Consider the following 22,783-nt stretch of genomic DNA (forward strand, 5'->3'; position numbering starts at 1 on the left):
TCAAAAGCTCTGGAACAAGAACGTAAATTTTGTTCAGCTTTACTTATATTGAATAATTAATAAGCTACTCCACGTGTGACTTCTGTTATGATATGAAAACTATATATTCAAATGGAAAACCAGCTCCATCTTGTCTTTCCTCCCTCGGGGATCAACTGATTCTCTGTTTGCGATTCCCTCTCACATTAATATGAGTTTTATTCCTGAACCACTTCACACTCACCATAACAACGGACACAACAATCAGATTGTCTCCAGAGAGATTCATTTTTTTTTTTTGTTTCATAACGATAACATCCATCTCTCTTCTGGTTTTATTTTAATTTCTTTTCTCGGGTTTTCGTCCTCGTTGAATTTAACAAAGAAAGAGACGCTGACTTCGCTGGAGAGAGAACAAAGAACTTCAGTGAAGACGTCAACAGCCGAATCAAAGGGTTCGTCTGTCTCCGGCTGCTGTGGAGAAGGATCTAATTTATTCATTTCCATTTATGTGTCTATTTGTTTGCAAGGCTGCAGCTTTTAACTGGATAATATTATTTCTCTCCCTGACACGGCTGCATATTCAGAGTATTGTTTTTTATCTTTAATGCCTCTGTCAAATCTTGTTTTGCTGTTTATTGTGTGTTTTATTGTGTTGATGTGAGCTGCTGATTGTGCGTGGGAAGAAGTTCATTCTCCTTCCTGTCTTTACCTTCAGGGTCATCTTGGCCAGGAGCTCCTGAAGGTCCATGATGCCTTGCACCAGGCTCAGGAAGTCGCTGCAGGTCGGACAAGCTCAACGCAGGAAGAGGAAGCACCAAACCAAGAGAGGGAAAGACGAGAGAGAGAGAGAGAGAAAGAGAGAGAGAGAGAGAGAGAGAGAGAGAGAGAGAGAGGGAGAGAGAGAGAAACAAGAGGGAATAAATTAGAACAGAGATAAACAGAGCAGAACAAGAACAGAATAAAATCGTTACCCAGACTGTATTCATTTGGACTCGGCTCGTGTCGGCCGACAGCAAACACAAGGGAAGCCTCACACATCTGTTTACTCTCTGTCCTCGGCCTGTGGCTGGCGTTAGCATCAATAATGAAGCGGCGCGGTGTGATTACACGCCGTATCGATCAGGTGACAGAGACGGTGGCACGGCGGCGACCTCCTATCTCCACCCGGCCGACAGGAAACAGACGGAGGAACAAGGCGAGAGGAGTCGGAATGAGATCAGGAGGAAGATGTGCTGGAGGAAGAGACTCTGTCTGTGAGGTCACCGCCGGATGACACTTCGCTCATTACAACCCAATTTCATAATGGTGCACTATAATGGAGAAGGGGCTCCCCCCCCCCCCTTTACACCTCAGCTGGGTGACTCTGTCATCATTACACTTACTGCGGTTGAGGTTAGGACACTGGGTGATGTAGCCGTTGGGGGCGAAAATCAGCTTCACATCCTGGATGACGCCCTGGCAACACAAAAAGGGGGGAGATTGATGAGACAATGATACATACATGTATTGATCCATGTTGGGATATCATCAATAATTCAAATGCTAGCATGAACACAAGCTGAATGCTAATGGTGTTCAGCGCCGTGTTCCTCGAGAGGCTCAAGAGCTGTGAGCTCAAGAAGAAGCTGAAGGAAATTCATTCATGAACGATTTGGTCAAATTGAAACGTTGACTTGATGATGGTGCACTCATGAAATATCTGTCCCCTAAAGACGCCGGATTTTACCATCAGGATGAATCATTCTCTGAGAAATTATATATGTTTTATAGAGTTTCAAACAATATCCTGGATCCTAAATTTCATAACGATGCATAATGGTGGTAAATTTATTTGTCTCTCCCATGTGCACCTCCACAAACTTTCATGGTTCAGTAGTTTTTGCAAAATTCTGCTAAATATATAACAAACAAACGCAGGTTAAAACAATTATTTCAGGCTTTTTTGACAGAAACAAAACCTGTGTTCGGATTTATCCTTATTTATGTATGTGTTTTCAAAGATCTCACTATGACGCAAGGAATCATTTAGAATTTCAACCGCTGCTACAGTCTGTAAATCATGTGTCAAGTTGTTTCTATGATGATGAAAAACATCCGATTCAGAACACACATGATTAGAAGGAAGCACTGCACTGGTCTGTGTCCATCACAGACACCGTCAGTATCCTTACAGTGATCTTGAATCTGCATGAAACTTGGACATATAATGGAAATGTATCACGAAGATGGTGAAAACACAAAATATGCACACAGCGTTCGTTCCTAACTGAGCTGAAGAGAAGCTTCTCCACACACAAGCAGAAGTAAAACAGCCTTTAACCCTCGGAGCTCTCTCTCTCCTTTTACTAACTGATGACCTGTCAATCACTCTGAATGACAGTCTCCGTGACGACCACAGGGATCAATGATGGAAAACAAAGCGCCCTCTCTAATGGAAACCACCGGGGAACCGACACATAAACACATGGGCCTGATATAGTCTCAGCATTGGAAGCCGTATTTAAAACATGCTGTGGGGGGGGGGAGGGGGGGGCATTAGAATTCACAAGCCTAAGCAGAGCTGGCATCTACTCATCTGTGCTTCACGTGTTGGTGAAATTCATTTACTGTTCATTTGGGCGGCCGGCATGCAAACAACACCTGGGAGAGGGAGGGAGAGAGAGAGGGAGAGAGAGAGAGAGAGAGAGAGAGAGAGAGAGAGAGAGAGAGAGAGGCTTCAGGCGAGCAGCACAGATTGAAAACAAATGCACTCACTCTCTCTCTCTCTCACTCTCACACAAACACACACAAACAAACAAACACACACACACACACGCTCTGTGAAACAACGGATAGAGAAGCAGATTGTCGGTGTCACTCAGAATGAAAATGAAGGTGTAGATCGTGGATGTCTGAGCCGCTGGTGTTATATCAGAGCCCTGACTACACATCACTGTCGGTGATCAGCGGGTTATTGGAACTGAACTCATCAAATATCTTTTCTCTCACACACACACACAAACACACACACACACGTATCTCATTCCTCTGCAATACCAGGTATGTTTCATTCCTCTGCCAAATAGTGTCAACTCCCCGAAGACGAGTCCAGTAACATGGAAGCAGATGTGAAGTTTCTTTCCTCAGTATTTTTGTATGAAGGTATTTTGTTCATTTCAAATAAACAGCAAGTTTCCATATGTCTCTCCATCACTGCCTCACCAGCACAGCACTGTCACTAAAAACGTTAATAAACATCACATTAAATAAAAGCTAATGAGTTAATGCACGTAGGAAAATCTTTCTCTAAACTAAATCATCATATCATGATTCTTTAAAGTTCTTAATTTAATTCTGAAGTCGGTGACACAAGTTCTCCATCCTTCTTCTCGGTGCAGCTGCTCATTGCTTTTATTTGATTTGAAGGGAATTTGGCAGAAGTGCTGACTTTCAGCTTTAAGGCTGAAATAATCAATAGTTTTATATTAGCAGTGAATTTAAGAACCACATGTAATATGAAGGGGGTCAAGAAAATATCACCAACTCTGCAGCTGCATTGATTTTTGGAAGTTTCTTTTAGCTCTCTCTCTGTCTCACTCTCTCTCTCTCTCACACACACACACACGCACAGAAGTTTTTAGTTTCATATGTGGTTGCAGCTAATTTCTAATAAAAACTTTAATTCTACACTTCTACAATTCTTAGTGTGAGGGTAAAAATATCCTCTGTAACCAAGATAAAAAATGATCCTGCGACCACAAGGTAATTATCTCCCATGAATAAAAAATATCTCCTTTTGGGTATTTAGCTGCATCAAGTGCTGTTTAAGTATCATTTGTTTCTTTGTGTCCCCAAACATTCACAAGTTCACCCGTTATTGCCAATAAAAGTATCTTCACTGCTCCTGTCTTCTCACTTTCACCAGCATTCTTCCACATAAACTTGTTTATTGTTTATTGCAGCAATAAGAGTCCAGACATGTTGTTGCCTTTGCCTTTGGGTAACATCGACAGAGGTCTACTATCCCAGGTACAATCAGGCAGAACATGACTTTTCTTTTCCCGAGCAAGGTGTGAGGACCGAGCTTCTGCCTGCTGCTCATCTCTGAGGAGCAACTCAACATCAACCACACTAATTAACACGTGTGAGAGGGAAGAGACACAGGATGATCTCTGCCTGGGAACATTACAAAAAACACGGTCATGAGTCAACGGGAGAGTTAATGAGAACAGAACCAATATGAATAGAGTCAGGTGAAGAGATCAATTTCCACCTTTTCTTTAAAGGTGAAATATGTTTCAAGTTTAATAAAAGACAAACTGAGGGAGAGATCTCCGCTCTGAATCCCTCACGTCCACGTTTCCTCCCTCGTGCCACCTCGTGTAACCTGCTCCTGCTTTCCATCACCGCCCGTGTTAGGCTTCATTACCGTCCCGTAGTGCATGAAACGCCGAGTGCTTCACAAAAGCGCCGGCTGCAAACGAGCCAGCGCCGTCCCTGAGGAGTCAGCATTCCCGGTACAATGGATTCTAGATAAAGATAATTTATTAGGGTTGCTCTTTCAGATTGAAGGGCCCCGAGAGGAGGACGTGGAGCGTCTCCAGCCGCAGCCAGGACGGAATATGTTTTATTTAAAGGCCTAGTTAGCTCGTCTTATCACAATCCCACTCCTGCGTCCTGAGAGGGATAGATTACAGACGCCACTGCATTTCGCCTCCTATCTCCTCCTGCGGTGTTATACTTGCTCTCGGCTATTTTCCCTTTTTGCTTCTTTATTCTCATTTTCCAACAAGCTCTTCAACCGTCTCTACGTTTGACAAGAGAAGATGTGAGTGGAGTCTGTTCAGCCCCTTGTCTTCTGCAGGTTAAAGAAGGAAGAAGTGAACGTTAAGTCAGGTGTTGCAGTCCATCTCTGTATGTGTCTATCAAGACCTCTGCACAATACATCTGAAGGGAAATACTTAAGATAAGATGAGATAATCCTTTATTAGTTACAAAACGGGACATTTTTATATACAAGGTTAACCCATAACAGCACATAATCCCCAGTTTGTGTACAGATTCAACAAATCACACATACTAATATGTTTTTGGTTCAAATCTGCATTTTGGAAATACAGCGATATCCGTCCAGATGAGCTTTTTAGCTTCGTATTAAAAAGTAAACTCTGTCCATACTAACACAGTTGGAAATGCATCACATGACCAGTAATGTGAGCTAATGGGTGCCACAGGACGCAGATTGTCGACTCAGCAGCTAGTTGCTTAGTTACAGAAAATATGACAAATTTCCTTGGAACAATTGGAAGTGTTAATGACAGTTAATGTTATCAACCCTCGAGTCTGATAAGAACCAATCAGGAAGCCATGTGGACAACAATTTTTCCAGATGTCACCACTTCTGCTCGTCCAGACTAAACAGTGTTTCCACAGTTCTTGATTTTTTTGTGGGTGCTTGAAAACTCCAGATTAGTGTTGATGTCAGGAATAGAAGTAGCACATTAGATGTGTTTTAAGATGAAATGTACTGTGACACAAACTGTTGTAGTGTTGTGTTTTATTCTGTTCCCTTTAAATGAGGTGATAAGTGTGAAGACACGAGGGACAGAGACATCTCGTCTCTCTCCAAAGTTCAGAGACGCCCTGTGGAAAAATAACAGGCAAGTAGACAACAGCCTGCAGCTGAAGTGCAGCTGTGCTGACAGATAACAGGCTGAGGTTAGTAAGTTCAGGTAGAAACACATGAAAGTACAAATTTAGTCTTTTCACAAAAAAAAAAACAATAGAATAAAGAAAATATGAATAAATGTATTTTACTGAAATATCTCACCTTTAACTAAAGGCTCAGACAGTGAACAAAGACTTACATAATAATACGCTTTTAAATTATCTGTATTTTAATGGTTTGCAGATTTCAGTATAATGATAATATTTAATTATTGTCCGGACTAGAATCAGCCAGCAGAAACTGCACCTCTGTAAAATAAAAACACAAACCCATATCTCATCTGAGAAAGAAACTCATTACGACACGTAGTTATGTTTTATGGTGGAAGCTTCCTGAAGCAGCTGAAGTTATTATGAGGGGAGCAAAGGGGAGGAAGTCAGGGGGGAAGTCAGGAAGGAAGTGAGGGATGAAGTCAGGGAGGAAGTCAGGGAGGAAGTGAGGGATGAAGTCAGGGAGGAAGCAGGTTCACAAAACTCACAGGAGACAGATGTTTCTTACATGAAACAGATGCTCAAGAGGTTTTTTATCCATGTCCAATACATGAGAATAAAATAACCGTAACCTGGATTATTGTGACCATGACGACGACAGAAGTTTATCCCAAACCCGGATCACTCCCTAAAACTGATTCTGAAACTGTGAAACCTCAGAAATACTGTGTCGAATTCACTCTTCTTCATGTGTAAGTTACTTATTATTACTTAAACCGATGTCTGTGTTTGAAACTTGCTGCTGTAATATTGCACATTTCCCCATTGTGGGACTAATAAAGGATTATGTTATCTCTTCTCATCTTATCTTTGTGAAAAAATGCGTCAAACAAATAACAAACATTGCAACAAACAGTGATTTGCTGCAGGATGTAATTAAACTACACTGAATATGTCTACACATTGCACAGCCCTAACTATATAATCCTGTATTTTGCAACTGGTTGTTAATCATGTAAATATTCTTGTAAACTGCGATTGAATCAATCAAAGTACACAATCTGTAATTACAGCAACATTTCAGTGATACAGACCAAACAGTGTAAATTGGTTTTGTACGCACAGCAATTGCAACTACACTGTAACTTGGTATTAGAGTGTCAGCACCCAGAGTGTGCTAATTTAGCTTCAGAGTTTAATTAAACAGTGAAGAAGAGCAAAGTTCCTATTGAAAGTTTTGTCCAATCAGGTGTTTCCTGCAGCTGTAGGATAATAATGTGTTTGTCTAACCTTCCCTTGTATTTGTCATCGTGTGCTTCTCTTCAGCAGCTGCACCTTTTATCCTCCCTGTGCACTGAGCCCGATCTCAAAAAGCACAGCAGCTACTTAACAACGAATAAAACATTTCCTCTCATGAATATGCACGAGTTAAAGATATCACTGTGTTTTAAAAAGGCTGTAGCACCAATATGGTTGTTCTGCAAAAACTGAGCAACAGGTCATTAATCTCAGGTGTTTACAAGTGCACACGTCAAACCAGCATGCCATACTGGTCCCAGTGCGAACCCAAAGGGGGGGGCTCCTCATTCCCTCCATCCATTCACATGAGGCTGTGCACTTCCACGCTTCTCACGCATCTGTGAGCACTGAGCCGACCGCGGGCAGGGAACTGGGTGACGGAGCAGACCACAGCTTCCTCTCAGGAGAAGGAGCTCCTCCAGGTCTCGATGGGAGAGAGGGGGATGAAGGAGGAGGAAGAGCAGAAGGGAGGAGGAGGAGGAGGAAGAGGTGGAGGAGGAGGGATGGTGCAGCAGCGATGGTGTCATAGCACGGGGAGGCATGAAAATAATTTACACCGCAGCAGGTTCCGGAAGCTGATAAAAATGTTACATAGAACAAAATGAAAAAAGCCCATTGATTGCATGGCAGGTGGGAAGGAGAGGTGGGAATATCAAGAGCAAGTGTGTGTCTGGGCGACGCCCCCGCTGTTTCCCCCCCCCCCTGCTGTGATCGCATGCAGGAGCCTGACAAAGTGAGCAGTGATTAAAAATCGACAGCATTGTAATGGGCCTGGGAACGAGCGGTTCAAAGAGACTTTCTTTCAGCTTCTTCTTCTCTACATCTTTGTCTCAAAGTCTGGAATGTGAAGCGTGTGTGTGTGTGTGTGTGTGTGTGTGTGTGTGTGTGTGTGTGTGAGTGTGTGTGTGTGTGTGTGTGTGTGTGTGTGTGTGTGTGTGAGTGTGTGTGTGTGTGAGTGTGTGTGTGTGTGTGTGTGTGTGTGTGTGTGTGTGTGTGTGTGTGTGTGTGTGTGCATCATCTCCGGAGTCTTACCTTGAACAGGCCGTGCTTGTGGCCGTGCTGGCCCAGCCACACACCGCTGCCCGGCGTGAGCTCCATCTGAGGCGGGTCTATCACCCGCTCGTAGATCCTGCCAACAACAGATCAAAGGAGAATGTCGGGGGTTAGGATAACGGTGCACAAACAAACACGCTTCTCTTCTCTTTGTCCTCGTGCAACAGGAACTCTGATCCAACACGGCTGGAAAGCAGAGGAAAATCCAACAGACTGGGGAGCATGGAGAGCCGAGCAGGAGGCTTCTCTCCTCGAGCATGACAGCAAGTCTCGCCCGATAGCTCCCTAACACAGCATCGATACCCGGACGTGGGACGGAGGCCGGATTAACCGTCCAACTACTGACACACAAACGCAAACAGGCTTTATCAACACAAATATCCTCAGTGTCATTCAGCAACACTTCTCCCTACACAGAGGTTTAATTAACAACACCAGCAAGCAGCGATGGGCCAGCGTGAGGAGGTCAGAGAACGATTTATCAGGTTTCAATCAATCAATCAATCAATCAAATTTTATTTGTATAGCCCACATTCACAAATAACAATTTGTCTCATAGGGCTTTAACATGGTGTGACGTCCTCTGTCCTTAACCCTCAACAAGAGTGAGGAAAAATACTAAAAACCCTTTTAACAGGTAAAAATATGTAGAAACCTCAGAGAGAGCCACATGTGAGGGATCCCTCTCCCAGTACGGACACAAGTGCAATAGATGTCAAGTGCAATAGATCCTCCATTACCCTCCTCCTCCTCCTCCTCCTCCTCCTCCTCCTCCTCCTCCTCCTCCTCCTCCTCCTCCTCCTCCTCCTCCTCCTCCTCCTCCTCCTCCTCCTCCTCCTTCTCCTCAGTGTGAGCACACGCAGACACACACAAGCTGATTTCTCCCTTTGTCTTCTTTCATTATAAAGGCATTACTGTAACTTAGTGCTTGTGTTGATCGCCGTGACAGAGGTAGCACAACAACTGCATCCACAATATGGAAGCTTTTACTCTCAGAAGAAATAGTGCTAGTTATCTTGAGGAGTCAACAAAGTCTTCATGAAAAATAAACTTTGTCTTATTAATGTTGGGGGGGTATTTCCAAAGCAGAAAGTGAGATTGTTGAGGCAGAGGTGAGCAGCCAGACAGGTGCCTGGTCTGGATCTATACGACCGTTCCAACCCTCTGCACATGAGTCAGGTCATTTTAATGATTTTAACTTTCACTTAATGCTCCATTAATGATATCTCTGTTATTAACATCGAGGGAAATGACTCGATGGAATGTCAAAAGAACACTTGTGCAGCTCTGAAGACTCCAAACGTCTCTGTCAGCTTTATCATTTTGACTTTATTAATATATATAGACAAGTAGAATAAACAGTATGTTCAGCTACTGTGGGCTCGATGGGCGGATCCAGGGGCCCCATCTGAAATCTGATTGGCCACTGAAGTGTCCCTGTTCTGCGAGTAATTTGAACAAATAAAAATTGGCGCTAAAAATACTAACAATAAATATGGCAACTTTAAACAAGTTTAAAAACATATATATGAACGAATGTGGAAAATGGATAAACCAATGAATGCATGATGGACGGATGGATTTTCTCAAGCAAGGAACAACTTAAATGTGCCTCTCGCTCCATCAGGGCTAATGTGTGGAGGTTGGACGTATAATTGGCCCTTCAGTGTAAATTGTGGCCCCTTGACGACACCTGATTTAGAAAAACCCTACGTCCACCAGTGAAGAGCTAAACCAGCACCTGTTAACCACGTGTAGCTCAATCAAAGGGGAGGAGACACCCCACCGAGGATTATCTCACAATCCAGTAAATCTGGACAATAAGAGCTGTCAATACTTAATCAACATTTCACACCAGTGGAAAGAAAGTGGGCTACAATTTCCTCTGCATGTATCCTGCATGTTCACTGAGTCATGCTCTGATTTCAAAGGGTCGAGCTTTGCTTCAATCAACCTTTAGATAATGAAGTGGGTTTTGAGAGGTGTGTGTGTGAGAGAGTTGAAGAGAGGAGTGAGTTTTGGATGATGTGGACGGAGCGTTTGACTCCGATGGTCGCTCCTGCTCGTGTACGGATGAAGAGAGAGACAAACGACAAGCTTCTGCCCGACTGAGGGTGAGACTGATGCTACCGGACTCTGAGCAGTGACCCAGAATAACAAGCTGAGCCTTTTACTGAAGGAAAAGAAGAACTTAAAAGTTGACATTTCCCTGGTTTTCATTTTCACATGTATAAACACAGGGCCCCGGGTTAAAACAATAGAGAAATTGCCGTTTTAGTTGTGAGGATCAAAGTTTGTGTCATCAAGGATCCTAACAACAATTGGCAAAGAAGATAAAACTGTACAATGTGGATCCTTTTTACAACAAAACGAATGTCCTCCAGCGGCAGAACGAATCGGTTACAAAACAGAGGCAGAATTATTTGTCATCTAAACATCTGAGTCACAGTCTGCCTCTTTTATGTGTGACTTAATCCTAACAATGGTGAAAAAACGACTCATTCATTTGTCTGCGTGTGTCTCTTCTAAAATGAGAATTGATCAGAATCTTTACTTCTGTTAATTCTTTGATTAAAAATGGCAGTTTTTGCATTTTTTAAAAGAGGATTGTGTGTCTTCTGCTGTGTGAGCGCCTCAGTGCTCTTCATGCTGCACGCTTTGGATTCCCCCCCCCCCCCCAGCTGAGCGAGCCCTCGCTGCGTTAGAGGTCACGTGATGACAATGATTGTGTACTTTTTGTTTACCTGAACCTTTCTGTCGTCTCTCTCTCTCTCACCTTCTTGTCTCGCAGTGAAAAGCAGAAAACACCACGAGGACGAAGCCAATTAGAATAGTGATGAGCTCACGGATCTGACACCACAAGCTAATTACAGAGGATGTACACCAGTCAACAAAATGTATAGTGTGATGTAGGAGTCTATGATTTAATGATTAACAGCTGCTCTTTACAACCCGGAGAACAAAGAAATATCACAAAACGCATAAGAAGTTGGTGGTTTTGATACATTTTAGCCATGTTTTGATTCTTAAGTCCTGATTCCACACAAACACTATCAGGGGCAGAGGAAGAGAAGTGCAAACCAACCAGAAGTCACCATATTTGGAGGAGCAGGGGGTGGAGCTTGACTGCGAGCTTGAGGATGCGACACACCCACCTATATCTGCGACCTGCACCCATTGGATGGTTCTAGCTGTCAATCACACGGAATCCACAGCAAAATACAGAGAGTGTCTTGTGGTCTTTTTGACGCTGGGACCATATTTTACAAAATTGCTGTATTGGAGAAGAGTTGAAACTAGAGATTGAGACAATAAACTTCACAGGAAAGTGATAATCATTGATATCAGACCCACGGTCAAGTATCAACTGAGTGTGTTTCCTCCTGCTGCTGTTTAAGAAGCATCGTGGGAACATGGGGGTGAGATCTGTTAGTGAGGTGACCATCAAGTGCTGCTGCCGTCTGTCGTTGAAAAGGACCAATCACTGACTGATGTCTTCATCAATCCAACACAAGTTTGTTTGGCTGCTTTGTAAACGCACTCCTAAGCTGCTGTTGTGTTTCTGATGCAGGATTCTGGGACCTGTTGTGTTAAATCACACTAACTTTTCACAAACAGTGACAAAGAGGTGTCGCCACAACTGAAAGCCGGAGGGTTATTAGAACAGCAAACAGTTTAGCACATTCCTCTGCCAGGAGCCAGAATCTCACAAACAAATTCCTGGTTCAACTGTTTCACACAGATCTGAATCTAACGTTGTTTCTATAGAGCAGCTCGAAAAAATCCTTCACTGACCTGGGAAACCACATTAAAATCTACTAGATCGAAATATTCATCTGGATCAAATTAAAGATCAGTCTCTGATATTAATATTTCTTTGCCAATATGTTTCACCCCATTTCGTGGATGGTTGGTTGGTTTGTGTTCAAGTAAAGTTAAACAAAAACAACCAGACCAATATCACAAAACTTAGTGTCAGGGGAAAACAATACAAATTTGGGTCGGGATCCAATTCTGGTGGCGGATCCAGGATTTATTCTCTGCTTCTTTCACATAGTGATATTGGGGGTTATTCAACATTTTCACTATCTTCACAGGGAAAAATAACTGCATTTTGATTAAATAAATTCAGAATGAGAGTGTGAAATTTGTTTGTGTGAAGTATGCTCGACTGATTGCCAGTATTGTTACCTGGGAAACCAGTGAGAATATTAAAAACAACACCTTTCTTTCTGGTCCATTTCCCATCCTGATACAAATAAGCAGGGGTGAAAATATAACCTCCTCTGTGCAGGTAATAAATTGAATGTGGATTTACTTTGGCCTGGCTCCTCTTCACATTCGAAAGGGAAAACTATGTGGAGTGTCTTGCAGGGACTACATGCTACAGCAGAGCCAGAGAAACCAGTCCCATCACTTCATCCATAACCAGTAAACTAGGGCAGCGCTGCTCCACTTCTACGCTGCTCCTCTTAACCTTTACCACCGTCACTGGGTGTGTGAATGAGAGAGACCCACATCTGGATGGAGAGGGACGAAGTCGAGCAGGTGTGGAGCAACTCGCTCATTCATAAGAACGAGAGGAGACCTTGAGATGTGGGGAAGAGCTGACGGAGAAACTGAGGAGACACTACGGCACAGAAAGAGTATAAATCCAGATATTACTGGAGAAACAAATATGTTCTCCTGCGTCCGCTTCAGTGAGCTGCCAGGCCGCCTCATTTCCAGCGGTGCACCCACTGAAGTGAATAAACTGCATTTAATCTCAGGTTTGCAGCCATATTGGCTTCCTGTTTCCCACCTTCACCGATAAGAGCGAATAAAAAAAAGGCTAAAATAAACAGGAAACGAAGCCACGATCCAGAGTCGAGTCCTTCTATCTTTAGGACGACAGGTCAGAGGCAAAAAAAAACACCAGAACTAAAAACCCTTCATCTTCAGAAGTGAGAGGGGATATTTTAGGTCCCTGGCAGCCGTCATGGCTCGCCTTCAAAAGAACAATCTCAATCACAGCCTGCATTATTTTCTCTGCCAAATATCCGTCAGCCGCACTAAACTGCAGACCACTTCCAATTTTCCACTCGTCGAGCTCGAGACATTTCCTGTCATGTCGGTGCCTTTCCTCCCTCTGAGACACGGAGTCAGAAGAAGTCAAAGTCCCTTTAGAGTCGCTCGCCTCGCTGAGGGACACATTTCTCAAAGCTCTCCATTAATCCTCTGCCAGAAGCAAGCTGGGTTACGTGGTGTCACTGGGGGCTGCTGGGAGATTACGGGTTACTGTGGTATTTTTGGACAGGAAGCTACAAAGAGCGTCCCACACGCTTTAATCTGTTAAAAACCTGTGGGTAGTTGAGTTTGGAGACTTTATTGAATTTGAATCCACTGAGGAATCTTTTCTCAAACTTGACTGAAGATTTAACGGTTAAACAACATTTCATACTTTAAAATAACCCACTCCACCCATATACAAATGTACACAAATTACCCCGAGACAACTTTTCCTTTTGTGAATACAAATCATGCCCAACTAATTCTAACGAGCTCGTAATAATCGGGATGATTCTCAGTTACAGCTCATTTGCTGAGATGGGAAATGAACTCCAGCTCATTTACATGCTGCACAGAGAAACCTACTGGTCGGCACTTTCCTCACGCTAACACACGTTATTATATTATCTTTTTCTAAATTGAGTTTCTACAGTTTGAAATCACTATAGTCGTGGACGTGGAAGTGAAGTCTAGTTAACTCGGAGACATCGTCGTCCATCATCACCACAGGAGATCACAAATGAGTCCGGCCTCACAGGGGAACGTCGGCGTAATTACATCTCTTGGTAACAACTCTATGACAACAGAGGACCCCCCCCCCACAACAACAAGAGAGACAACAAGAGTCATGTCGTGCAGGAGAGAAACCTTAACAAGTGTTTCAGCTGTTTAAGAGTTTGAAAACTGTGTCAGACGATGAGACAAAAAACTCAATGTTCCAGTAACAGGTCTAATGATGTTGCTTTCAACCATCTTATATCATCAGGGACACAGATATGTGTTTTAATACATGTTTATTTCTGTCTGTCTCCTGATTATCTATTTATTAATCCAGTGAAGCACTTTATTAACTGGATTTTGCTGCAAGCTTCATAAACTAAAGATTTTCCAACATGGACTTTTATAGGGAAAATGTGAAACCTTTCATTTAGATTTTTTTTGGGGTAGTAAACAACAAATAAAGCGCCAAATATTCATCTACATATTGTATTTGAGTTGTTTTTTTTTAACCTAAATATTCAAATGGAGAAGAAGAAACAGGAGGAATAGAGTTACAACAGAAATTGGGATAAAGAGAGAAACTACATGAGGTCAACGTCTATGCAGACGATACTCTTTGTATGAACATCTTATCCTCAGAGCTGGAACAATTGGATGATTAACCATTAAATTAATTGGAATTGAATAAAAAAGAAGTCTTGGATAATTGATGAATCGCTTTCTGTCTGACTGTCTAAAACATTTTAAAGCACAAACAAGCCAAGTGTCACGTCAGGTTTTTCCTTGAGGAGCTCATTGATCACATAAGCCATCGATACCGTTGATGTTGTTTTCTGAAACATCAATACTTCAAGTGTTTTAAAAAATCGTTGCCAGATGAAACTGTGGAAACCAAAACGTTGGCAGTAAAGTGGAAGAAGCTTCTTTCATGTTCTCTCCATATTCCACTAATTAGCCAGTTAATCAACAACCTAATTGTGAGATTAATCACTCAAAACAAATGTGTCTCGTTCCAGCTCCGCTCCTCAGAGCCACGAGGACGACGCAGTGTGTTGTAGAAGAGGAACAATGTCATGCTGGTGCTCTTCTCTCAACTCTACTGGATGTTCAGGCAGCTGTCATCGCAGCTCCGGAGCATCTACTTCTGAAAGGGCACCCGTCAGTCTCTCTCTCTCTCTCTCTCTCTCTCTCTCTCTCTCTCTCTCTCTCTCTCTCTCTCTCTCTCTCTCTTACTTCTTAAGTGCCTGCGGATGAATCAAACGTCTCCAGCTCCACTCGAGCTGGAGCTGTGCCACCCACAGCGAGTGAGAGACGTCGGCATTGTGCTCGGAGAGGGCACGCCTGCAATCTGAGTCGGAGCTCCCATCTCGAAGTCGAGATCCAGCCTGAGACGTCTTCCAGTACAAGTGGAAAAAAAACTTGGAATCCCTGATGGTTGAAATATCGGCGAGAGACAGGAGCTTTCTTTGACATTTTTTGGAAATACATGATGCAAAACAGCTTCCAAAAGCAGAAAAAGTAAAACAGAAAAAGAACTGGAGCATCATTGGCCAAAAAAAAAAAATGGAAATGCCTGAAAGTAGAGCACATCCTAATAAGATGGCAGATGTATCATGTTTAATGGATGAAATGACCCAAATTCCTTTACCCCCAGCCCGGCTCGGGTGATAAGACCGGTGTTACCTCCAGTATGCAGATGGAGATAGAGTCTAATCTGGCTCTGTCACCCGATTCCCACAGGAGCCGCAGTCTGCTTCCTCCCTGTCTCAGAGATCTGTAATTACTTCACCTCCGCAACGACCTCACCTGTTGATAGAGGCTGCTGCCCTTTCCTGATAACACACAACTATTACAGGTGCAGATATATTCTGAGGCAGGGGGGAATAAAGACATGGAGAGGCTGGTAAGAACATGTCTGTGTATGTGTTTGTCCCCTGGGTCTCCTTGGTGCGCCTCCTCCTCTTCCTCCGCCTCCTCACCACTGCAACAAGGGGCCAAAACCTGCTCGGGGGGGGGGGGGGGTTGGACCCTTGGTGTAGGGAGGCTCCAGTAATGACACACTCCATCACACCTGACGCAAGACAACGTGAAACCCCCCCGAGACGGGAGAAGGTTTACTACAGGGACGACTAACAGCTTCAAGCCGGCCTCCTAAAACAAAGACAAATACTCCAGCGGCACCGTGATGGAGGCAAAGATCTTGACCCGGGTGCCGGGATACCTTCAATCACACAGAGAGATGTTGAGGCAAAGGTTCGCCTACAAGTCTGACGTCTGATGAAGAGCAGAAATATGAGGAAGTAAAAACCATACCTCCGGTTTGAATCCTGATGTTTCCCTTTAACTGACATCCAAGAACAATTAGCGCCACGGACTGTATATAGACAATAAAATTGACCCTTCCCAAAATGAGGCCAAAACATCTGGATGTCCTCCTGGTGCTGGTAGGTAAAGATCATGAAAACCCTCCTCCTCCATGTTAGCAGGATTGGCAGGACCTCTAAACCAAGGTTCCACTCCACCGTCACTATCCTGCACAAATGATGTCAAATATACCATATCCAAAATATTTTGGCTTCTTCTCTTGTACTGTAAGATGAAGTGGAAACTTTAATATCCATCTTGATGTACAAATCCGTAAAGTAATGAGTCTTTTAAAAGCAAATCCAAATATATGAGTTTCCCCCCGACTGTCTTCTGTGCAGACTATCAAACAGAAAAAGGAAAAATATCACTGATGCATGAAGTAGAAAGAAGAAGAAGCTGATTTGCACCAGATTTATTCACATCATGTTGAAACAGTGCTCGTTCATGCCTTAAATAAATTCCAGGTGAAGAGTGCAACTTGATGGAAAATGGGTGTTAACAGTTGCGTCAGGCGAGAAGAATAAAAAAATCCCAGTCGGCCAGTGGAGGTTCTGTCTGCAACAGGAGCACGTTACAGAAAGTCAGTGGTGGGAAAAGACTCCATTCATTGACATTTAAAATGTTCCTTCATTAGGCTGCAGAGGGCAGGAGGAGTAATTACTCCGAGGGGCCTGTATGAGCTGCTGCAGCTTCCCATTGATCTAAATGTGGGTTATTCTGCTGGAGCTGCCCCATTGATTAGAGACCCGAGGGCCACGTCTCATTTCCTCCGCAATTCCACCGCGATCTGTGTCCAGTGCAGCTGCTCTGGAATATTCTGGATGATGAAGGAAAGGAACGCGGACCCAGAACTTACAAGTATAATAATGTTTATTACACAAAAGTAGTACAGGTCAAGACGAGCTATAGGACTCAGAGAAATCACCCAGGCCAAATAGTGAAGTCTGACTTGCAGGGGTCTTACACACATTTATATATAGAGTTTGGTTCCGCCCATGACTTCAGGTAAATGCCGTCCCCCATGAGATTTCTGACTAAAGGACGTGTTTTTGTGTCCGAACATGAAGACACATTGGTCAAGAACATTCCTTCTACACACATCCATTAGCTAGTCAGAGGTCATTCCCAAAGTCAAGGATCATTTCGAAAAGGGAGAGAACTTCTAAAGTAAACACCTGGAGGACTCTCTGAGAATGTCTGAGAGTCAGGTATCATAAACGTAAGCCTGTCATTATGTTTTGAACACACACCAAAAGGATTTACTCTAACGGATATACGACACTGCCACAAATCAAAACCAGCAGCCAGTCAGACAAAAGAGTTCTCAGAGACAGAAGACGCTATCTGGAACCCGGTCGGTGCCAGAAACAAGGGCAAAGGTTTCAAGGTTAGAAACAGCATCGGTGGCGTTATTAACCTAATTATCATTCACTGCAGCCCCCCCCCCTCCTCTGAGCGTGGGCGTCGATGATCAGGTAATGAAGTAATGGATGCTCCGCTGAGCAGAGCTGACACTGCCCTTCAGAGGAAATTAAAACCTTACACCTGACTTGCTTATGTGGAGCAACATTCTCAGCTCTTCACGCATCACTAAACCAAACGACTTGCATCTACCCATGTGTTTCTATAATACACATCTTGAGATGCAAAAGCAAAGAAGTGTGAGAAAGAATAATGGACGGAAAAGAAACAGTATTATCAGATGACGTTTCCCTTTATAGCAACTCTCTCATTTATCTAATGTTCCATTCAACTCTTACAGCCGTGTTCTTGTCCTAATGATAGTTTTGGCCGAGCTGATGAGCTGCTTAGCAGGTAAGAAAGAAAAAAAACCTTCCGGCTCAGTGGCCTCTTTAATGAGCAAAGCTGAATGTCATTTTCTGCCTGCTGCTCACAAAAGCTGTACGAGTCATATCATTATGAGATCTTTAAGGAGGAGAGATCTCCATGTCTCTCCTCCTCCTCCTCCTCCTCCTCCTCCTCCTCCTCCTCCTCCTCCTCCTCCTCCTCCTCCTCTCGAGTGGGAGCCATCAGTCCACTTCCTGGCATCGCCTTGAAAGCTCAACGAACAAAAGAAGATAAATACTGTGCAGCTGGTATAAAAAGAAACAGTTATTTGTAATGAATGGAGTCGTTGGTGCAGAATCCAATGGAAATCATGGTGGACGATATTTCACCTGTTCTACAATCGACATTACTCATTAAAAGAGACCTCATATTCAGGATGGTAATTTAAATTGTGTTATTATTTGAAAAGGTCACTTTCCTCAGACTATGCATGGCTGCAGCGCCTCCATTCAGCTTCTGTATGAAACACTTGGTTTCAGCTCCTAACTCTTTAAGTTCTTCTCAGGCAAATTGGAAACGTCGGCCTCCGCTCTCGCTTTTTAGAAGGGGCACCGACGAGCTGCAAGGCGTGCATCATGCAAATGTGGAGCGTACATCCCGATGGGGCGGAGGTATCGCCTACAGACGAGCAGCAGCTTCAGTTCTGTGAGGGAGCTCACACAGAAGTTGTGCTTTATTAACTTTGCAGAGCTGTAACATGCACAATATAACCTGAATAACAGAGCAGGGCGAAGAAACATCACATATCCAAAGTCCAGAAGCTCTAAACCCAAAGATATATTCAGTTTACAGTGACACAAAACTCAAAATTAACTGAAAACACTAAAATCAGAGAACGTGAAACAAGAACGTTTGCTTTACAAATGTCTTGAACAATTAATTCATTGTCAGAACTGCAGTAAACTATCTTTTGGAGGATGAAATAAGGCGAGAACCAAAATAAACGAATCATTTCAGCAGCAGATACGTGTACTTCTCGCCTTCAGTATGAAACACACAGTCTTCACACCGTGGTCACAGCACATGATCTGTTCATTTCACAACTTTTCAGCAGAAATCAAGCCTGATAATCAGCTGAAGACTAAACAGGAAGTTGATCCACTACCAGTCGTCATGAGACAGAACAGAGAGCCAAGAAGAAAGATTTCAGCCTTCACACACACACCGGAAACCCAGACTGCTGCCGTGTGGTCAGAGAAAATGTATTCGGCGCTCGCTAACACTCGCAGCTCATTCCTAATGAAACCGCTAACAGCCGCTGTTTCAGCCACAACAGCAGCGCGTTAAGGTCGCGGCTACATCCTAAACATTTATGTCCGCGTGTGATTTATGGGCCAAACGAGATGAATAATGTAGCTCGGGGCTACGTTGTGTGATGGGAATTTTGTATTTAGACATGTTCAAATGTAACAGATAACATTTATATAGAAAGAAGTTTACTGAAAGATGTATTTCTGTGTTTAAGACTCATAGTCAGAGTTTAGCTCAAGTTAACACTATGCATAATGCTCTTGAAAGTCTTAGACGTGGCCTTCTCAGTCTAGTGTGAACAAAAGGTTTCTCAACAGGGGCCAATTAAGTCTTCTGTAACAGGAAGCTTCAAAGGGTAATAGGTGTGACCTGCAGAGACAGGAGATCTCTGAGAGAGCTCTCCCAGACCAGGGGTGACCCAAAGGGTCTGGAACAAGATGCGTTTAGCATCTTGTTCAAACTTCAAAGAGACCGCCAGAGACCAATGTCTGGTCTTCCTGTCACGACATGGAAAGAAGCTGATTGGACAAATGTATTTTACTGTGGAGAGGAGGGATCTGATTGTATAAATGGAGTGTACTTTTGAGAGCTCATTGCCATTGCCCTCACATCTGTCACCGTGATGTTGAGCTCTGTGCCATTGAGGTCAAGTCTGTTGTCGTGACTTGACCTTTGTAAACCGTCCGCAGACGGTTTGAATTAAACATCCAGAATTGATAATTGCTTGTTGTGTCATGATATGTAATAATTTCCCATTACATTTGTTAGCCAATCGTCCGATTAATTCAGGTCACGTAAACTCTTCTTCATTATCGTGTCCTCATGCGGCTCAAGCATCTGCTCCTCATCCGCCAGCGTCCACCCGCCCCCCCGACCACAGGTAGCTGCACTCGATCGGCCGCACACACTCGTAACCAGCGCTAATAATTCCAAACTCGTGATTGAGAGGGAAACGATGAAGGGATGATGATGCAACCTGCTGTCACTTTCTGGTACCAATTGGCGTAATTAGGCAAAACGTCTCAAGCTGCCAAAGGAAATATCTCTTCAGATTCGGATCAAATTTAGCATCTTGTTACCGTTTCACTTTCTTCTTCCCTTTATGACTCTCAAGGGGGAAAACAGAAAATAAGGAACTACTCAGCAGGCTTTTAATTTCCTCACGAGATATTTGTGTGTTTTTTTTTACTCTCACGCCGGATTAAACAGCTGCTACAACAAAATCCTGCGTGGAGTCACCTGGGCACCGCCAGGCGTGACTAACACAAAGCCGCTCTGAGCCGCGCAAACACTAAACGGCAGAAACTTGTAAATGAGGTGAGATTGTTATTCAGTTATTCGGCTCCTCCGTAAGTAAATCTCGTCCCTGATGAGCGTACGAGGCGTCGAGCTGTGACACCCACGTTCTCCCGAACACAAACCTCCAGCAGAAAGAATAGTAAACACACACAGTGAAGTGACCTTAACCAGATCGCTGAAATATAAAGAAGGAGCTGCGGCTTCAGACAGAAGCAAACAAAAGAAAGATGTTGATAACAGTGAGATACATCATCGTCCGACCTACGATATTTACTGTACTGTTTTCATTCAGCACAGGTTGTGTGCTATGAGGGAATATTAAGAACAGTCAGAGGTTCAGACACCTTGGATGAGCTGTTTATAACCTGTGTGTACGTATATCATGCCCGATATGACTTTTTGTACAGATGTGTGTCAGTGTTCCTTCTTCTGAATTTACCTCAGTGAGTCAAATGTGATGAATCTGATGAATAAATGTCCAACAGCAAGACCAGGTTTCAATTAACCAACATGTTTAAGGTCACTATGGTTCATTCTTTGTTGCATTAAGTTAATATCGTGCATTTCTTAAACAAAATCGATGATAAATTACCTTTGTGAATTTTAAAGGAGCTTTGATGACATCATCATCTTTCTTTCTTACACACAAACAAGAAACGTGTGCACAGGAAGTTCGTTGTTGTCATTTCCTCTGAAGGAAATTCAAATGAACAGAGATAAACTGAGCTCTGTCTCCGTCACAGATTCCACGTTCCCTCTCGTCAAGAACTGTCTCCATCAATAATTACAAAAATCTTATTTTAGGTTGGAGACACACTGCACACAGACAGTGACACGTTTCAGTCACACCACCCGGATCCGTTCTGAGCCTCAGTAATTGTCTCATCAACATATATATTGTTACTCGTGCTTGTAAATGCATTTCTTCTGCTGGATGTATTTTTTCTTTTCTCTCATTCAGTCGAGAATGTGGATGTGCACTAATTAGGGCGGCAGCGTGACCTATGGATGAGCTAAATACGAAAGGGCCGTTTTGGTCCAGAGAGCTGTTGCCATGACAACACAGTCCTCATTCACTAGGAGAGACTTTGGGGGAAACTTGTAAACGTTGAGATGCTTTCAGACACAAACTGGACTTTACAGATGCTCCGTACTTTCTCCAGTGAAGACACTCCTTAGATTCTGTGATCTTCATCCGCCTGGTGAAGACCATGGATACTTCCTGTCTCTGTCTGTTGCAGGTGCAGGTAAAGGTTGTAAAAGTAAAAAAGCCCAAACTCTGAGTTAAATAAAAAACTGTAGCTCCTTAAACAACTTGTATGAAAATGAAATGTCCAATTTCGAGTGTCCTATGAGTTTCCTATGAGGCATCTGCTATCCCCACAACATCGGTTTCATGTACAACATATCCAGTAATAAGCAAAGTACAAAGTTTGCAATGGATATTAAGTGTTGAATGTGTTTTTCTGAACGACCCTGTGACCTTTCTCCTGCTCTATCAGGCTCTAAGTGCAGCAAACTGCTATGTTTTTGTTCTGCAGGTGCCAGCGGCTCTTTAGACTTTCAGGTGAAAAACTAATTGATGTGCACACTAGGCTCCGAGCAGAGAAAAGCAAACAGGAGGTTGACTGGCTCTGGAGAGAGAGGAGAGCTTTTGTTTGGAGCCAATTTCTGAGCTGTATCCCAAAAGAAGGAGCCAACACAGGAAACCACTTACTTTCAACTCAACCCTGCTTGAAGGTTTGCTTTCATACCACTCGGCTAAACTGGTGCCAAACGGGGGGGGGCACTGTGCCGGGAGCAATCACGGCCCCCTGAGAAACACCAGCAGTGTAAATGACCTTCTGTGAGTAGAGGACAACCGTGTGGTCGTAAGTGACGAGCAGCGCCAATGTCATTACTGCGATTAGCGAATCAGGTCCAAAACAAAGAGCCGACTGAGGGCATGTGCACTGGGTGTCTGCCATTAATTCAATTATGGGAAATTTGGAGATTGCAATTACACACTATAGTTCTGCAAGTGTGTGACCTTGTCTGGGCGCCGCTGTGGCCCGACTGCAGGTAATATCACACAAATGTGTGCGTGGGAGAGAAATGACAGTGAATATGTTCGGATGAGAAGCATTTGAAAATGATAGGCGGAGGAGGTGGAGGAGGTGGAGGAGGTGGAGGACAGAGAAGGTTATTGACTCTGCATTAGGGAACATGGCGCAGCCATCCTCTCACCCCACACATCCCGGATGCAGAAACACTTCACCACTTCAATATTTATCATTAT

At 43.5% G+C, this 22,783-nt stretch overlaps 1 protein-coding gene across 1 annotated transcript in view; it reads right to left on the minus strand.

Annotated features, from left to right (window-relative positions):
- LOC132998680 (protein kinase C-binding protein NELL1-like) overlaps positions 1 to 22,783 on the minus strand; it is a 213,412-nt gene that overhangs the window by 137,741 nt on the left and 52,888 nt on the right. Inside the window, exons 5-7 of the mRNA XM_061068408.1 lie at positions 7,951 to 8,047; positions 1,365 to 1,437; positions 692 to 774 (exon numbers count right to left, since the gene is read on the minus strand). Of these exons, the coding sequence (XP_060924391.1) occupies positions 692 to 774; positions 1,365 to 1,437; positions 7,951 to 8,047 (253 nt within the window). The remainder of the gene's footprint in view (positions 1 to 691; positions 775 to 1,364; positions 1,438 to 7,950; positions 8,048 to 22,783) is intronic.

Source organism: Limanda limanda, chromosome 3 (genome assembly GCF_963576545.1).
Source record: "Limanda limanda chromosome 3, fLimLim1.1, whole genome shotgun sequence".
Classification (NCBI taxonomy): Eukaryota; Metazoa; Chordata; class Actinopteri; order Pleuronectiformes; family Pleuronectidae; genus Limanda; species Limanda limanda.